Source organism: Zootoca vivipara, chromosome 3, assembly GCF_965207765.1.
Source record: "Zootoca vivipara chromosome 3, rZooViv2.hap1.1, whole genome shotgun sequence".
NCBI lineage: Eukaryota > Metazoa > Chordata > Lepidosauria > Squamata > Lacertidae > Zootoca > Zootoca vivipara.
The window spans coordinates 76,068,740-76,083,347 of NC_142586.1; the positions used below are offsets into that span (position 1 = coordinate 76,068,740).

The window sequence follows — 14,608 nt, forward strand, 5'->3', positions numbered from 1 at the left end:
TGGATCTGTACTTGAACACGCTGAATAAATCTAGGTCTAGTGCTAAAAGCAGCTTGGTTTTCCATTTAGCATGCCACACATTGTACCCATTTGTAGCTATCCAATTGAAATTTATCCAATTGAATTCCTTAGTTATCAGCAACCAAACAAGACTTCAGAGGCTGGAATTCTTGAGAGAAGATGGTTTTCACAGCCCTGACAGCATGCTTTTCAGTTTTCACTCTGTCTGTATTCACTTGATACCATAAAAACTACCTAACTCCCATCTCTTATACCATAAAGAGTATAAGAGTATAACTCCCATCTTTTATACCATAAAAACTACCTAACTACCTAACTCCCATCTCTTGCAGGGGCTCAATTAGTGCCAGCGCCTTCTGTCAAGAGTTTGGGTGTAACCTTTGACGCCTCCCTTTCCATGGAGGCGCAGGTTGCATCCACAGCAAAGGTGGCATTTTTCCATCTCCGCCGCATCAAGCAGTTGGTCCCTTACCTCTCTCGCCCTGATCTGGCCACAGTGATCCATGCGACGATCACCTCCAGGCTTGACTATTGTAACTCGCTCTACACGGGGCTGCCCTTAAAGCTGACCCAGAAACTCCAGCGGGTGCAGAATGCCGCGGCGAGGCTCCTTACAGGGTCCCGGCCGCGGGATCACATTCATCCAGTGCTTTACCAGCTGCACTGGCTCCTGGTGGAGTACAGGATCAGGTTTAAGGTGCTGGTTTTGACCTTTAAAGCCCTATGTGGCTTGGGACCCTCGTACCTATGGGACCGCCTCTCCTGGTATGCCCCGCGGAGGACCTTAAGGTCCACAAACAACAATATTCTGGAGATCCCGAGCCATAAGATGTCTAGATTGGCTTCTACTAGAGCCAGGGCCTTTTCAGTACTGGCCCCAACTTGGTGGAACGCTCTTTCCCAGGAGACCAGGGCCCTGTGGGATTTGTCATCTTTCCGCAGGGCCTGCAAGACAGAGCTGTTCCGCCTGGCCTTTGGGTTAGACTCAGCCTGACCCCTGTGTTTTCCTCCCTCATGGCTTGGATTTATGGACTACTTGAAATGAGGCTGCATTTTAAATTTTAATACTGTATTTTAATCTGTATTTTAATCGTTTTTATGTTTTATTGTAACTCTGTTGGTGTGAGCCACCCTGAGCCCAGTTTTTGACTGGGGAGGGCGGGGTATAAATAAAATTTATTATTATTATTACTATTACTATTATTATTATTATTATTATTATTATTAACATTTTTCCCTGCAGTGTGTTCAGCAATATAAGTTAAAGATTTGAAGCCACAGAGTGAACTGCTGAAACAAATCAAGCTACTATTTGATTTACTGCTGCCACCAGGGCTGTCTTTAGCATATGCACCTCTGGGGTGCAAAGATCTGCACAGCACCCCTGAATTTAGTTTAGCCCCAAATTAACTTTTATTATGCCTTATGTCACTATTATCATTTGATAAACAGCATTCACGCCTGCACGGCTCCAAAAGGAGTTTCATGTGTGTGTTTTTGTTTCAAACCAGCTTTTCTAAAGAAGACAAAGAACACATTGGGAGTTGGTGTAAAGACTCCATGCATGCACTTATGGTCATAGGGAGGTGCCTGAAAGATAAGAAGGGCAGGCATTGTGTGTGCATGCGGAGGAGAGCCATCTCGGGCAGCCTTTCACTGTGGGAACAACCTTATTTCTAGACGAGCTGGGAGGGCCCTTGCGAGCGCGCGTATACGAGTTCTTCTTGGGAAGGTTCCAGAGCCTGTGCACGCTCCCATCGCTAGATAGGCGCATTCTCTTTCTGCCTGTCTCTCCCTCTTTCCTGTCACTCCCCCTCGCCTGGCAGGCAGTCGTGTCAAAGGTGCCGTTAACCCCACTGCCGCATAGCAGCCCAATACATTACGCTTAGGCGGCTTCAGCGGCAGGTGCCTGGCGCCCCCCCAGAATTTGGCACCCTGGTGCCCCACACCCCTTGCACCCCTGGCTAAAGATGGCCTTGGCTGCCACAAACTGCTTTTCAATATTATGACAAATTGCACTGGCCGGGTGTCCCAACAAACACCCCCATATCTCAGTCTCATTATTTAGATAATGGGGACAGACTGAACAAAGGTATTGCAGTGTTTTGTGTCCTTTGCATGCGTTGTTTATTGAGTAATGGTTGGTGGCTGTGGCACTAGGAGGTGGTGGCAGAGGCAGGGTGCTACAGCCAGTACACAGTTGCTGAGTGGATGGGTGACCCAGTGCAGACACAGGCTGCTGGCACCCAGCAACTGGGTGCCTCCATGGGGCTGGGTGCAGAACACACCCACCCCTCTCCATGTTGTCTCCTGGAGGACACCCTCTGCACCCACTACTGTCATGCCACAGCAGCTTACAGCATCATCTAGCAAACAGGATGCTGCTGTGATTGATATTTGGAGTTGTCATGGAAGGCAACTGGTTCAGGGTGCGGAAGCCCAGAGGTGAGACACTGTTTTAAGGCCTTGACCAACAAGGACTGTTCTATTCTGCAAACATGCCTTATAAAAGGCAGGAGTGTGGCTGAAGTTACCTTGGGTTAGAGAGAAAAAGTGCCTTTTTTTTAAGGCCACAATCTCTTTCTTGACATCCTGCGGCATAGTTGGTGATAGCAGTGGGGTTAAGTAGCATCTTTCTCGTATACCTCAGTACAGTTTCACTCACCACTTTTCATAATGACTCACTGGAATTCAGTAAAGGAGATAAAAGCTAACATATACTGAAGGAAAATGTGCTGAAAGTTGTGACCTTGAATATGTCACATATGAACTGCAACAGTTCTTACCAGGTTTATTCCTGCATAGCATCAGAACCATGAAGATATTATTATTATTATTATTATTATTATTATTATTATTATTATTATTATTTGATACCCTGCCCATCTGGCTGGGTTTTCCCAGCCACTCTGAGCAGCTCCCAACAGAATATTAATAAAAACATGATAAAACATCAAACATTAAAAACTTCCCTAAACAGGATTGCCTTCAGATGTCTTCTAAAAGTCAGATAGTTGTTTATTTCCTTGACATCTGATGGGAGGGTGTTCCACAGGGCGGGCGCCACTACTGAGAAGGCCCTCTGCCCTCTGTAAATATGTGTGTGTGTGTGTGTGTGTGTGTGTGCGCGCGCATGTGTGTGTGTGTGTGTGTGTGTGTGTGTGTAATTTACATTTGGTTCTTTGCAATATGTCTGACAAACCTGCTGTGCTGTGCTGATGCAATTTCCCCAACTCACTTTCATGCCAGGGTGGACAGCCAAACCCTGGCCAACCCAATATTTTCTTAGGCTCTGGATAGCAGACCTCCAAGGCCTGAACTGCTCCAGCCAGACTCAACAGGATGACTGTGTATTTGGTGGACTTTGGGCCATACTGGTTTCTAGGGTAGCCAACACAATGCCTTCCAGTTATTGCTGGACTCCCACCATCATTGGTCCTAGCTGGCTATAAAGTGAGACATCACCTCTCTGTCTATATTCCGGGTGAGCCTACTGTTTAATTCCATTAGTTACATCCTCATAGTCATTGGAAGAAAGGAAATCTCCACAGCTCAGAGGTTCACTCTCTAATCCTATGGTCCTCCTATGTTTTGATTTTGATTGACTGATGGCATTGTACTTTATATGTTGCTTTAATCTGATGTTGACCACTTTGGGCCAAGAAGCGGCATATGAATAAACCATAATAATATCATTCCATATTATAATTGATGATAATGCCGTATCCATCTCAGACATTGTTCAACAGTTTACCTATAATTATAAAAGCGAGTTTCAATCACACATCTCAAATTATTATAATGCTGGCTTTATAGACCCTTTCCCCCCACCCCACCCCAGACGATACAGAATTCACAGAATAACATGCTGTGGGGAAAACCACCATGCAAAAATAGGGGTTTTTGTTTCAAACTCGCCACTAATGATTTATTTTGGTGTGTCTGGCACAATACACAAAGACATCTTAGTGTGCAAGGCCCATTGAAATGAATAGGATCTGGAAGAGAGCATGAAAAATCCCAAATCCAGTTGAATTCTTAAACGTATACTGTACTCTGTTATTACTGCGTAGCATATATGTTTACCCTAAATATCAATATCCAAACCTTCCCCACCCACCAAATCTTTATTTTTAGCTCACAAAAGCTACTCAGGATAATGTGGTTCATGATCTCCACTTGCTACATTGTCCTTATCATGGCATTAAATCTACTTTAGGTTGTATTTTAAGACTTGCTTATTTGGGAGTTATTAAAGAAATTGATTGGAACATGCTGCTGGTTGATCTCTTAGGAAGCAACTGAAAACAAAAACCATGATCTTTGCTGATGTTCAGTACAGACGATCACTTCAGCACAATTCATCAGTTGGCTGTCACAGCAAAAGCTACAATACGTTACGCTAATGCACACACACACACACACACACACACTCGCACACATGAAATGCACGTGATCCAGCAGACAGTATCAACAAACTGAAGTATAATTCAAGTTCTTCTACCTCTTTTCATAACAGGTTAGTGCTCGCCCTCAGTGTTGGTGTACAGTTTTTATGGCATGGGAAAATTGGGATGTTTCTGCCCTACAAAAATAAATGTGTTGAACGCTTTAGTTTGAACTTGCACAATGTTGAAAAAGGTGATCCAAAGTCATTGGCACATAAAAAAAACAACCCTCCAAAACAAACACAACATTTGGGGGTGGGAGTGGCTTGTGATTTTTTTAAAAAAAAGCAGAGTGAAATGTAATAAATCCAGTTGCTTTAAAATTTAGCAATCTCTCTCTCTTTTTAAATGGAAATGAATGGGATTTTGTTTCCAGAAAAGCGGTGTGGACATGTTGCCTGCTTAAGCTGCTCCTGCCATTTAAACCAGCCTTCCCCAATCTGGTGCCTTCTATATGTTGCTGGACTACAACTCCCATAATCACCAATCTTTGGCCCCATACTGGCTGTGGTTGATGGGAGCTGGAGTCCAACAACATCTGGAAGGAAGCAGGTTGCAGAAGGCAGACTTAAAACTATTCCAAATCATTTCAGCTGGGACTATGTTTAAAACAGTGCTTGGTGACATGAGCAGGTTGTCACCCAAATACCACCTGAGGAAAGCCTGTTAACCAGAAAGGCTTACAACATTATGAACTTACCACACTGCGTGTGAATTTCTCAAAGGATGTTCGGCGATCCATTGTGTTTCCAAACTTAAAGTGAAAGAAAAGAAATAAAAAGGGGAAAGGAAACAAAAGAAGCCGAAAAGAACAGACCATGGGGGGGGGGGAGAAACAATGGGCTGCTAAAACACAAAGCTCGTGTACAAATCACAAAGTAAACGCAAATGTAGGAGAAGATGTAAAAGCTTGTAGAGAAATAAATTACAGGAAAGCTTTGTAATGTTTCACCTGATCTGGGAAGGGATGCAGAAGCAGGCTTACAGGACCAGACGTCCCTTCGGAATGGGATCCCACACAAGCAACTGAGTGTGGCTTGGCTGCAGGGTGTGTGTGTGTGGAAATCGCACCCAGCATTCCCCCACAGTTTCTGCACCACTAAGCCGATGGATGGTCCAGTCAGCTTTGCCAGTGCTGATCACCTGGAAGGTGCATGCAATAATCTTGGGATCTGTGCCTTTGGTTAGAAATTTCTGGCAAGTGGATCAAACTGGCATTTTATATATATATTTATATATCACACGCGCACACACATAAAATTAAAGCAAAACAACAAGATGCTGATTAAATGACCAGACATTTACAGAAACGAGAAAACCACCCAAATTAGAGAATCTCTGGCTTGTTTTACATCTTCGCTTATTTGATATACAAATAACAACATAACTGGAATGGGTGAGGAAAGGTCGTTGGGTTTTAGACTGTTCTGTTGGCAGGCTATTAAATGTAAGAACTAAAGTACATGTAACGTTGTTCCATATATCTTGCTCTGAATAGCAGGGATGGCAGCCCCAATCAGTACTGGGACTGTGGTTCTGGTATAGCTCTTTACTCCCCACCAATTCTTTCAAGAAAAGTGTCCCTGAAACGGCAATTAGCCCACTGAAGTCGAGAGGAACTTCTCTCCCATGGTGTGTCGCAGCTTCAAAAGGCAGGAATATAGTGGGGAAGGAAAGGGTTAAAGTGCACCCCCCCCAACATCCCAATTCTGATTGCTTTCCCCCATCTGCTATTTAGATTTTCAGAAAAGATATACAGTTCACAATCTATTGTGTTTGGCATCGCATATAGTTTGGGGGCCTTCTAAAGCAAAAGAGTATACAATGAACATCAAAAGCCACTCCATTGATTTGGGTTAGTCTAAATCATTTGTTTCCTGTCCTTATAGTATCAACATTCATTTCAATGGGGTTTACACAAGGGAGCTTCCCCATGAACATGCACTAGGGCTAGATGATACACTTTTAACTAGGATATAGCAATAGACCTAATAGAAAAAGAAAGAATTTCCTGTCAACCGAGCATCAAAGGCTTATGACGCTGCAATCCTAGCACACTTAAGAGTTTTAAATGAGAGATAGGAGTAAACTCCACTCGACTTAGTGGGACTTACTTCCAAGTAAGCATGCACTGTAGGGTCTTAAATGCATTTAAGGTAAATTGTTTCATAATATATAAGGTGGTGAAAAATGACTACTCTGAAACACTGTTTCTAGAGATATTTGGCCTACTTAAAAGCTATTTTCCTGATTTAGTTCTTTGGTTACTAGATGAATTTGATAATGCGAATGTCAACATGGAATTGGTTAGTGCAACTTATTCAGTCGTGCATAAGTGCAAAACAGATATATGTCTGGATCCCTTCAGTGATGCTCAATTTTAACTTTTCACCTACCGGATATGCACCTTACCCAAGGCGAGAAAGTAGCCAAAATGGTAGCAAGGAGAAACCACTACTGAAATAGTTGGAAAGACATAGACAAGATGGACCAATACCTTCTTCTTGGCCTGTAGCAGTTCCTGGTAGGCACTGGATCGTAGAAAACGAGGATATGAATCACTTTTCATCAATTTGTAAATGTGCTCCTAAAATATTTAAAGGAATATGGGAAACTTTAAATCACAACAAGATTGTTTTTGACAGGAGACAGAAAAGAGATACTGCAGCTGATTGTATGTCAATGTGAATAAAAGTTTTGTGGATGTATAAAAGCATTCCCAGTCGAATGGACAGAAGTGTTGTTCCAGCAAAAGACATAGGAAATATTTACTGTAGGGGATTTGATTGGCAGCTCACCCAACTTGCTCATACTGTGGCTGTTGTGTTGCAGGAAACACGCACTTGCTGTCCAAGAGCTTCGGAGGGCATAGGACTGAGTTGGTGCTTGGTGGCTGATTTCCTTAACATTGACTGACTGCTTGAGGAAAATATATTGTGCTGCCTAATTGCTGCATTTGGGACTATCAATATGAGCTTGCTCTCAAGCAATGCTAGAGGAGCACAGATGGGATTGGACAAAGGAATGTCGAAAGCTCAGAAAGGGTGGTTGATATTTGTTCAATGAGAGCTCCCCCCCCCGCCAGAACTCTCTGTAACTCAGTTCCAGGCCCCCCTCAGGTGGGCACCGTTGCCATTATAAGAGAACGAGGGAGGTGTTCATCAGGAGAGATCTAGATACAGTGGTACTTACAAATTTAATGCGTTCCGAACACACATTCGTAAGTCAAAAAAAAAATTGTAAGTCGAATCCCATAGGAATGCATTGGGAGAAAAAATTCGCAAGTCGAAGCAACCCTATCTAAAAATTCGTAAGTCGAAAAAATCCTATCTAAACCGCATCCAAGATGGCGGACGGAGCTCCGTTCATAAGTAGAAACATTCGTAAGTACTGTAGAGTTATTCGTAAGCCGAGGTACCAGTGTACTTTTTTGTTTGTAGATTAGGACAGACTCACAAAGGGCAATAAAATTAGGCGAATGGGGCACTAACATGTAATTGACATGTTGTGTTTATAATAATGCGGGTATCCCTCTCAGTACGCCTCTTGTTTGCTAAGTAGGGACATTGCTATTCTGGAACAGTTATAGGATAACTCTAAACATAATCCATTGCTCTGACACGTGGAAATGTGCCTGGAGTTCCAGCACACACAGATAAGAAAGGGTTATCGTGTAGTGGATTTCCAGCTGTGCAGGATGACTGAGTCGCTCAGTCCATCTCAAGCATCTTTGTATCTAGATCTCCAGATCCTTAGAATGCCATTGTCAATAGCAATGATAAAAAAAATTATATGCGCAAAGGCCAAGTTGTTCTGCTCAGAAAAGGATCTATGTAAATAGGTTTTCTGAGCTTTGAGGCATGTGCACCCCCCCCCAAAGTGCACCTTTAGTGTGCATGACAGAAATAAAGATTATTGGAATAAGGCCTTGAAGGAAAGGAGGGTTTTGAAGCGAGACCACTCGTGTTTAAGGATGAAGTTTCACACGTGGTGAATAGCAACAGGGAATGGATAGATTATTGCCAGAAAACAAGACACCTTTGGAAAGCTGAGGGTAGTGGCATTGGAGGATTGGGGATATAACAAAGGGCAAGAGACAGGGTGGAACAAGGCAACAAAGAACTTAAAGCTAAGGGCATGGAGTCTGTGAGAGGTGAAATTGTATCTAAAAATGGGTCATTTATATTTAGGCAGCTCTTATCTCTAGTCAGCTGATTGCTGCAATTTTTCATTTCTAACTAAGTAGATCTACCACAGCCACTGAACTAAATTTACTTTTTGAAGAAGAGGAGGAGGAGGAGGAGGAGGAGGAGGAGGAGGAGGAGGAGGAGGAGGAGGAGGAGGAGGAGGAGGAGGAGGAGGAGTTTGGATTTGATATCCTGCTTTATCACTACCCGAAGGAGTCTCAAAGTGGCTAACATTCTCCTTTCCCTCCCTCTTCCACAACAAACACTCTGTGAGGTGAGTGGGGCTGAGAGACTTCAAAGAAGTGTGACTAGCCCAAGGTCACCCAGCAGCTGCATGTGGAGGAGCAGAGACGTGAACCCGGTTCACCAGATTACAAGTCTACCGCTCTTAACCACTACACCAACTGGCAAAACTGTTCATCTCAGTGCCATCAACTCTCTTAACTATATGGCCTGTAACCAAATATAGAACAACCCCCTACACCAAAAACACCTTTGCAATCCCCTGCCTACCTGCCACCCACAGTAAGGCCACTTAAGAATGCTTCTGCGGAAAACATGACTACAGACAGCCATCTAGTGGCATAAAAATAGCATTTGCTATGTAGATTTGAGTTCTGAAACACATTATAACATTCTACATATGAAAACCGGAATTACTTCCAACCAAGAAAATATTTCTGTCTGCAAATTGTGATGAAATTAAGCAGACAGTTGTAACCACACTTTAAAAAAATAAACAACCAACCATGTCTCAGATTCATTTCAAAGTATGAGACTGTTAGTTTAGCATGTAGTATAATGCATATAGAGTACCTGAACTCCTTTCCAACTACACAGGAGAAGCTCCTTAGCAGACAGCTGTGTAGCATTCAAAATGTGGGCAAAAGTGTAAACCTTACGGCAAGTCTTGTTAAATCCATTTGTCTTCCATTTCCTCTGAACTCAATGGGATTTAGTCGTGTGTGTGTGTGTGTGTGTGTGTGTGTGTGTGTGTGTGTGTGTGTGTGTGTGTGATTGCACCATTCATCTTCTTCTAACTTTGGTTGTTAAGCAATCATTGACTCTGTTTAAAAAAGGCTGGCATGTTTTATTTACTTATTTACAGAACAATCCACAAGGGGGAGTAAGGAGAACCCAAAGCAAATGAACTGCCAGATATAGAGCCCTGCTTGACACAGGACAGACAGGAGGGGGAAATGGCATCTTTCCCTCTTCCCTGCCCCTTTACAGTCTTTGGGGTTGCTTTTTTAAGCTATTTCTCTCCCACATTTTCCAGTGGGACAGAAAACAGAGGTACTTTATCCAGGACTGACGTATCCCATGCCACACAAATATCATTTTAGGGTTTATGTAGGGGGAATGGAAGGCTATGGATCCTTCACAAAGCCTTCCCCTGACCTACTGCCAGTAGGTCTACTGTTGTCTCTCCAACATCAATAAGGCAAGGGCTGCAGACAATTCTGCAGCAGCTGAGAGGGCGTATGAGGTCAGATCTCCCCCTCCAAGGTCAGACCTCTCTTTCTTTGCTCTTGGAGGAGATCCCAGGGAACACAGGATTGCAGACTGAACCAGTGAAGTATATTGTTTTGTCTGTCCCGAATCTTGTAACACTGAGCTTCATGTCCACGAGTTCAAATGTTATGAGGGAGGGGAACTTTCCTCTATCCACTTTTGCCACATCATGTATAATTTTATACACCTGTATCATGTCCCCTCTTACTTGCCTTTCCTCTAACCAAAAGACAGCTTTCTGTTTTCTCGGTGGTGGCAATTGTAGCCTGCCACAGCTGTGAGAGAATGACTACGAGTAGCACTGACAGCCTTGGCGGGACGCAAGGTCTTCTCTGACATCCCAGCAAAATTAAATGTCAACTTTGCCAATCTTCGGCATGGGTTTGGAGGTGGACCTGAGGGGTCTCCGCTCAGGTCCATCTCCATAGCGTAAATTCCAGTTGCACTGGGAAACATTTGTTCCGATTGAACACTAAAGAGCGGGTTTTCGTGGGGAAAGCTCAGGTAAAAGAAACCACATGGAGCTTTTAAACACAGACCCGTGCCTGGAAAGAGTGGGGCAAAAGCTAAGTATTTATAAGCCCAGGAATATATTTATGTTTGACTGAATTGTGCCCATTTTTTAAACCAGCAAGTGAATGAATAATTAAAACAGATCTCTTGGGCCTTAAATGGTGTACATCAGGTATATGGCATTTTATGTGAATACTGAACATTCTGCCAATGGTACATTTAGAAAAGTAGAAATGGACTGAAGAACCGTCCATAGGTTTCTACAGCTATACATCTCCCTAGCCAGCCGTTTCTTTGGATATATCTATATGAATGGATTCTGCTAACCTGAGCATCGCCAAATGTATGCCGCCCTGGTTCTTTTACATTCTGCGTGGTTTTGTCATAACTTTTTGAATCTACGTTAATGGCACTCGGTGCTCCGGGGGCAAGAAATTCTTGCCAGATTTCCTGCACTCTAGCAGGGACTTCCCTCATCGGTCTCTTCTTCAAATCTTCTACAGCTAACCAGAACCTGTACAAGAAAATGTGGATGCATTAGTTGTGAAGCTACATTTCAAATCCTGCTAACTAAATCTTGTAAACGTGGATGCAAAGCTTCTATTCCCCTGCCCTTTAAATAAAAAATAAAAAAATACTAATTTAGTGTCTTAAATGCCATTTGAACATGGGGGGAAATACCATATGAACAAGGATGACTAATTGGGTGATTTGACTGCAATTTGTGGCAAAATAATCCGGCCAGCTTCTCAGGAAGGTTGAATTATTCCTGACAGAAAGATTAGTTTATCTAAGTTCTGTGCTTGTAATGGAACAAATCAAGAAAGGGAACATTAATGGATGCAAAATACCTTCTTACCTTAGATTCTCTGAGCTGAATTCGGACTCCAGGAATTTGAGGAACTGCTCTCTCCCCACAGGGTCTTTCAGGGCTTCATCCATGCCAAATCCCCATCGCTTTACTCTTTGCTGGTTTGGCTCTTTACTGAAAAGGAGGAGAGGTTTTTCAGAGGCAAAAGGCTTCAGTTATTTTTTTAACGGTTTCGTCAGTTTTCTGTCATCCAAGGTAGCATTCTACAGCAAATTGTGAGAGATCAGTCTAGGGACTGCTACCAACATTTCTCCCCCTTCATTTCCCCTTCATTTCCATCGAGAAAAGCAGGGATACGCCCTCAGAAATGAGTGTTTGTTGCTGGGTTTATTTTGGGGAAAGGTGATGCATGCCATGTGAAGTAGCCCTAAAGGGTAATTAGGCTTGAAGCTAATTTAATGATGTGTAAAAAGCAGTAAAGACACCCCAAGACTGCAACTGTAGAGGAGGCTGGTGACTAATGATCTTTTTTCTGAAGATAAAAATAGTGACGGTTCATGAAGAGAGGCAGTTCATGAAGTGGAATCAGCTCGGCTTCTTGACCTAGCATAGTGCTCAAGTGTGCTGCTTTCAGTTCCAATGTTTCTGTGCTTCGTTACCAGTACATTTGTATGGATGGAGATTGTTCCATGGAAGCTGCAATATTTTTAGGATTCGCTCATGACTCCTCCCCCAGGCCATCTTTTCCCATTCCTTGCTTCAAAGACTTACTTTTTGTGTTATGTGACTGCCCTGTGTTTAGCTTTCATTGTGAAAGTGATTGATATGGAAGGCAAGCACTGATATCCAAACCCTAACCCGTGATTTCTCCTTCATCAGGGGTGGGGGAAGCTGAATGTGGATTCAGCCTGAAAAATATTATTTCCCCATCTCTATTAGGAAACTGACTTTATTTATTTATTTATTTATTTATTTATTTATTTATTTATTTATTTAAAGCAAGCCTAGCTTCAGAAGAACAATTTACCTGAAAATAAGGCCCAGGTCCAAATCACATACAACATACCTTACTTCTGCTTCCCAGAAAGTAGTATCATCCGACAACCAAGGATTAGACGGGTCGGGTGGTGCCAGAAATGGGTCGTATTCCACATACTGCTCAGTGAAAGACAATAAACTAGAAAAAAAACAAAAACAAAAACAGAATTGCTACTATTACTGCTAATACCTTGTTTTCATAGGGCAACTTGCTCTCAGTTATTTTGTTTTGTTTTTTAGAAAATTGTAATGCCGCCCAGCACTCTTATGTCAATACAACCTAGCACCTGCTAAAGAACTTGGTAGAATGGAAGGTAATACATACCTTTCTGCAACTTTTGACATTTTTAACCGGTGTCTATCTAGCTGTATTTGCCAATACTTTATCTACAAAATGCAAAAACAGAAAACCAAGGTAAGAGGATAATTGCTCAGTTGTCTTTGTCAGATGCGAGTAAGTAGAATTTCATTTGGACTCTAAGATGAATTGGGAATCTGCCTATGATCTGGGCACTGGTGTGTAGCGTTGACCCCCGTTCCCCATCAGGACTCTCCTTGCAACTGGGCATGCAAAGATGCTCCCATTCCAGCTTGAGTTTGCACACACATGGATTCACGGCTTCTATAAATTCCACAGATTCTTATGTAAGTGATAGGTAGCAGATTCCTATAAGCAATTGATAATGTTCCTTGCAAATAATAATGATTGTTATGTATTTTAGGGAAGCACCCTTTTAATACTAAGCAGGAAAATACATTGCCCTCTGGATCTGTTCACCTCAGCTCTGATTCATGTCAGAACTGAATCCCCATATCCTGGGATGGAAAGCAATATGTGGTCCACCTCTGGTGAATTTAAAGAGACCTCGTTTAAAATAAGGGTGCAGCAAACCTCTTGTTGCAATTCCTCTTCTGTGGGTGGTTTAGTTTCTGGCGCTGGTGTGTGTGTAGGGCTGTGACTTCGAATGTCGTTCTGTAATCCGTAAACAGACTATATGTAAACACAGAAAGGGAGAAAATGGTATGTTGGTGCTGCTTTGGTCGGCATAGATGTACTAATTGTGCACAAATGTATACGAAACATTTAGTACGTTCATTTTACAAGACCCGTTTCAATATTTCAAATTGCCACGCCACGCATGAACTTGTGACATGGTAGGATAATGAGCTTATGCAGATGGCCAACCCACTCACTGCTGAGTTCTCTCACGATGTTATAACTTGATCTTCTGTATTATTCTGCCGAGTGCTAAGGAGGACTTGATCACATACAATAGGAAGCTGCCTTATAACAAGTTAGACCATTGGTCTCTCCAGCTCATAACTGTCTGCACTGTGACTCTCCAGAGTTTCAGAAAGTCTTTCCCAGTCCTTCCTGGAGATGTCAGGGACAGAACCAGGACATCTCCTTTCTTTTGTTTTGTAAATAACTTTTTAAATTAATTTTGCATGTACAAAGTATAGTATATTTTACACACACACACACACACACACACACACACACACACACACACACACACACTATTTAAATGAAGAAAATAAAGAATAAGATAATTAAAACCAGATAAAGTAATGGATTCCAATGGAGAGCATATTTATGGAGCAGAAAATGTAGAATTTTAAACAGTAGGTTGAAGACAATGTTACACGGCAGAGAAAAAGAGGAGGGAGAGAAGAGAGGAAGGTGTGACATAATGAATGAATCAACCAAATTCTTTTAAATGTTGGATGTGCATTTAAATTGTGTAAATCATCATTAACATATTTAATAACCTATACTGAATCGCAAAAATTGTTTGTTTTGCTTTTTCCTCTGGCCACTCTCAATTCATAATTAAGTATTTTTCCTAATAAGGCAATCTCTCGCACTTTCTTATACCAGGATATAAGGTTTTTACCAGTGGAGTCCACTACTGCAGAATAAATATTACCCTATCCTTGGTCAGCAGGACAGAGAGTTGTCACAGGTCAAATAATGTGCTCAAAACCACACCACTACAGCTGTTCTTAATGAGAGTAGGACAGTATATGTTTACCACTTTGAACATCTGGGGCAATTCTTTGCTCCATGTTAC

General features: G+C 42.4%; 1 protein-coding gene across 13 annotated transcripts in view; it reads right to left on the reverse strand.

Moving 5' to 3' along the window:
• The window catches only part of RGS7 (regulator of G protein signaling 7), a 136,980-nt gene that overhangs the window by 1,054 nt on the left and 121,318 nt on the right, over nt 1-14,608 (reverse strand). For 4 of the 13 annotated variants that reach the window (XM_035108371.3, XM_088666475.1, XM_088666474.1 and 1 more), the window contains 6 exons: nt 13,426-13,524; nt 12,859-12,920; nt 12,562-12,672; nt 11,544-11,669; nt 11,012-11,198; nt 6,967-7,056 (listed from right to left, as the gene is read on the reverse strand). In XM_035108371.3, coding sequence (XP_034964262.1) covers nt 6,967-7,056; nt 11,012-11,198; nt 11,544-11,669; nt 12,562-12,672; nt 12,859-12,920; nt 13,426-13,524 — 675 coding nt within the window. Of the gene's footprint in view, nt 1-4,525; nt 4,607-5,169; nt 5,224-5,421; nt 5,664-6,966; nt 7,057-11,011; nt 11,199-11,543; nt 11,670-12,561; nt 12,673-12,858; nt 12,921-13,425; nt 13,525-14,608 lie in introns of all 13 variants that reach the window. The other 9 variants (XM_088666471.1, XM_088666473.1, XM_088666472.1 and 6 more) reach the window with 5 other exon arrangements.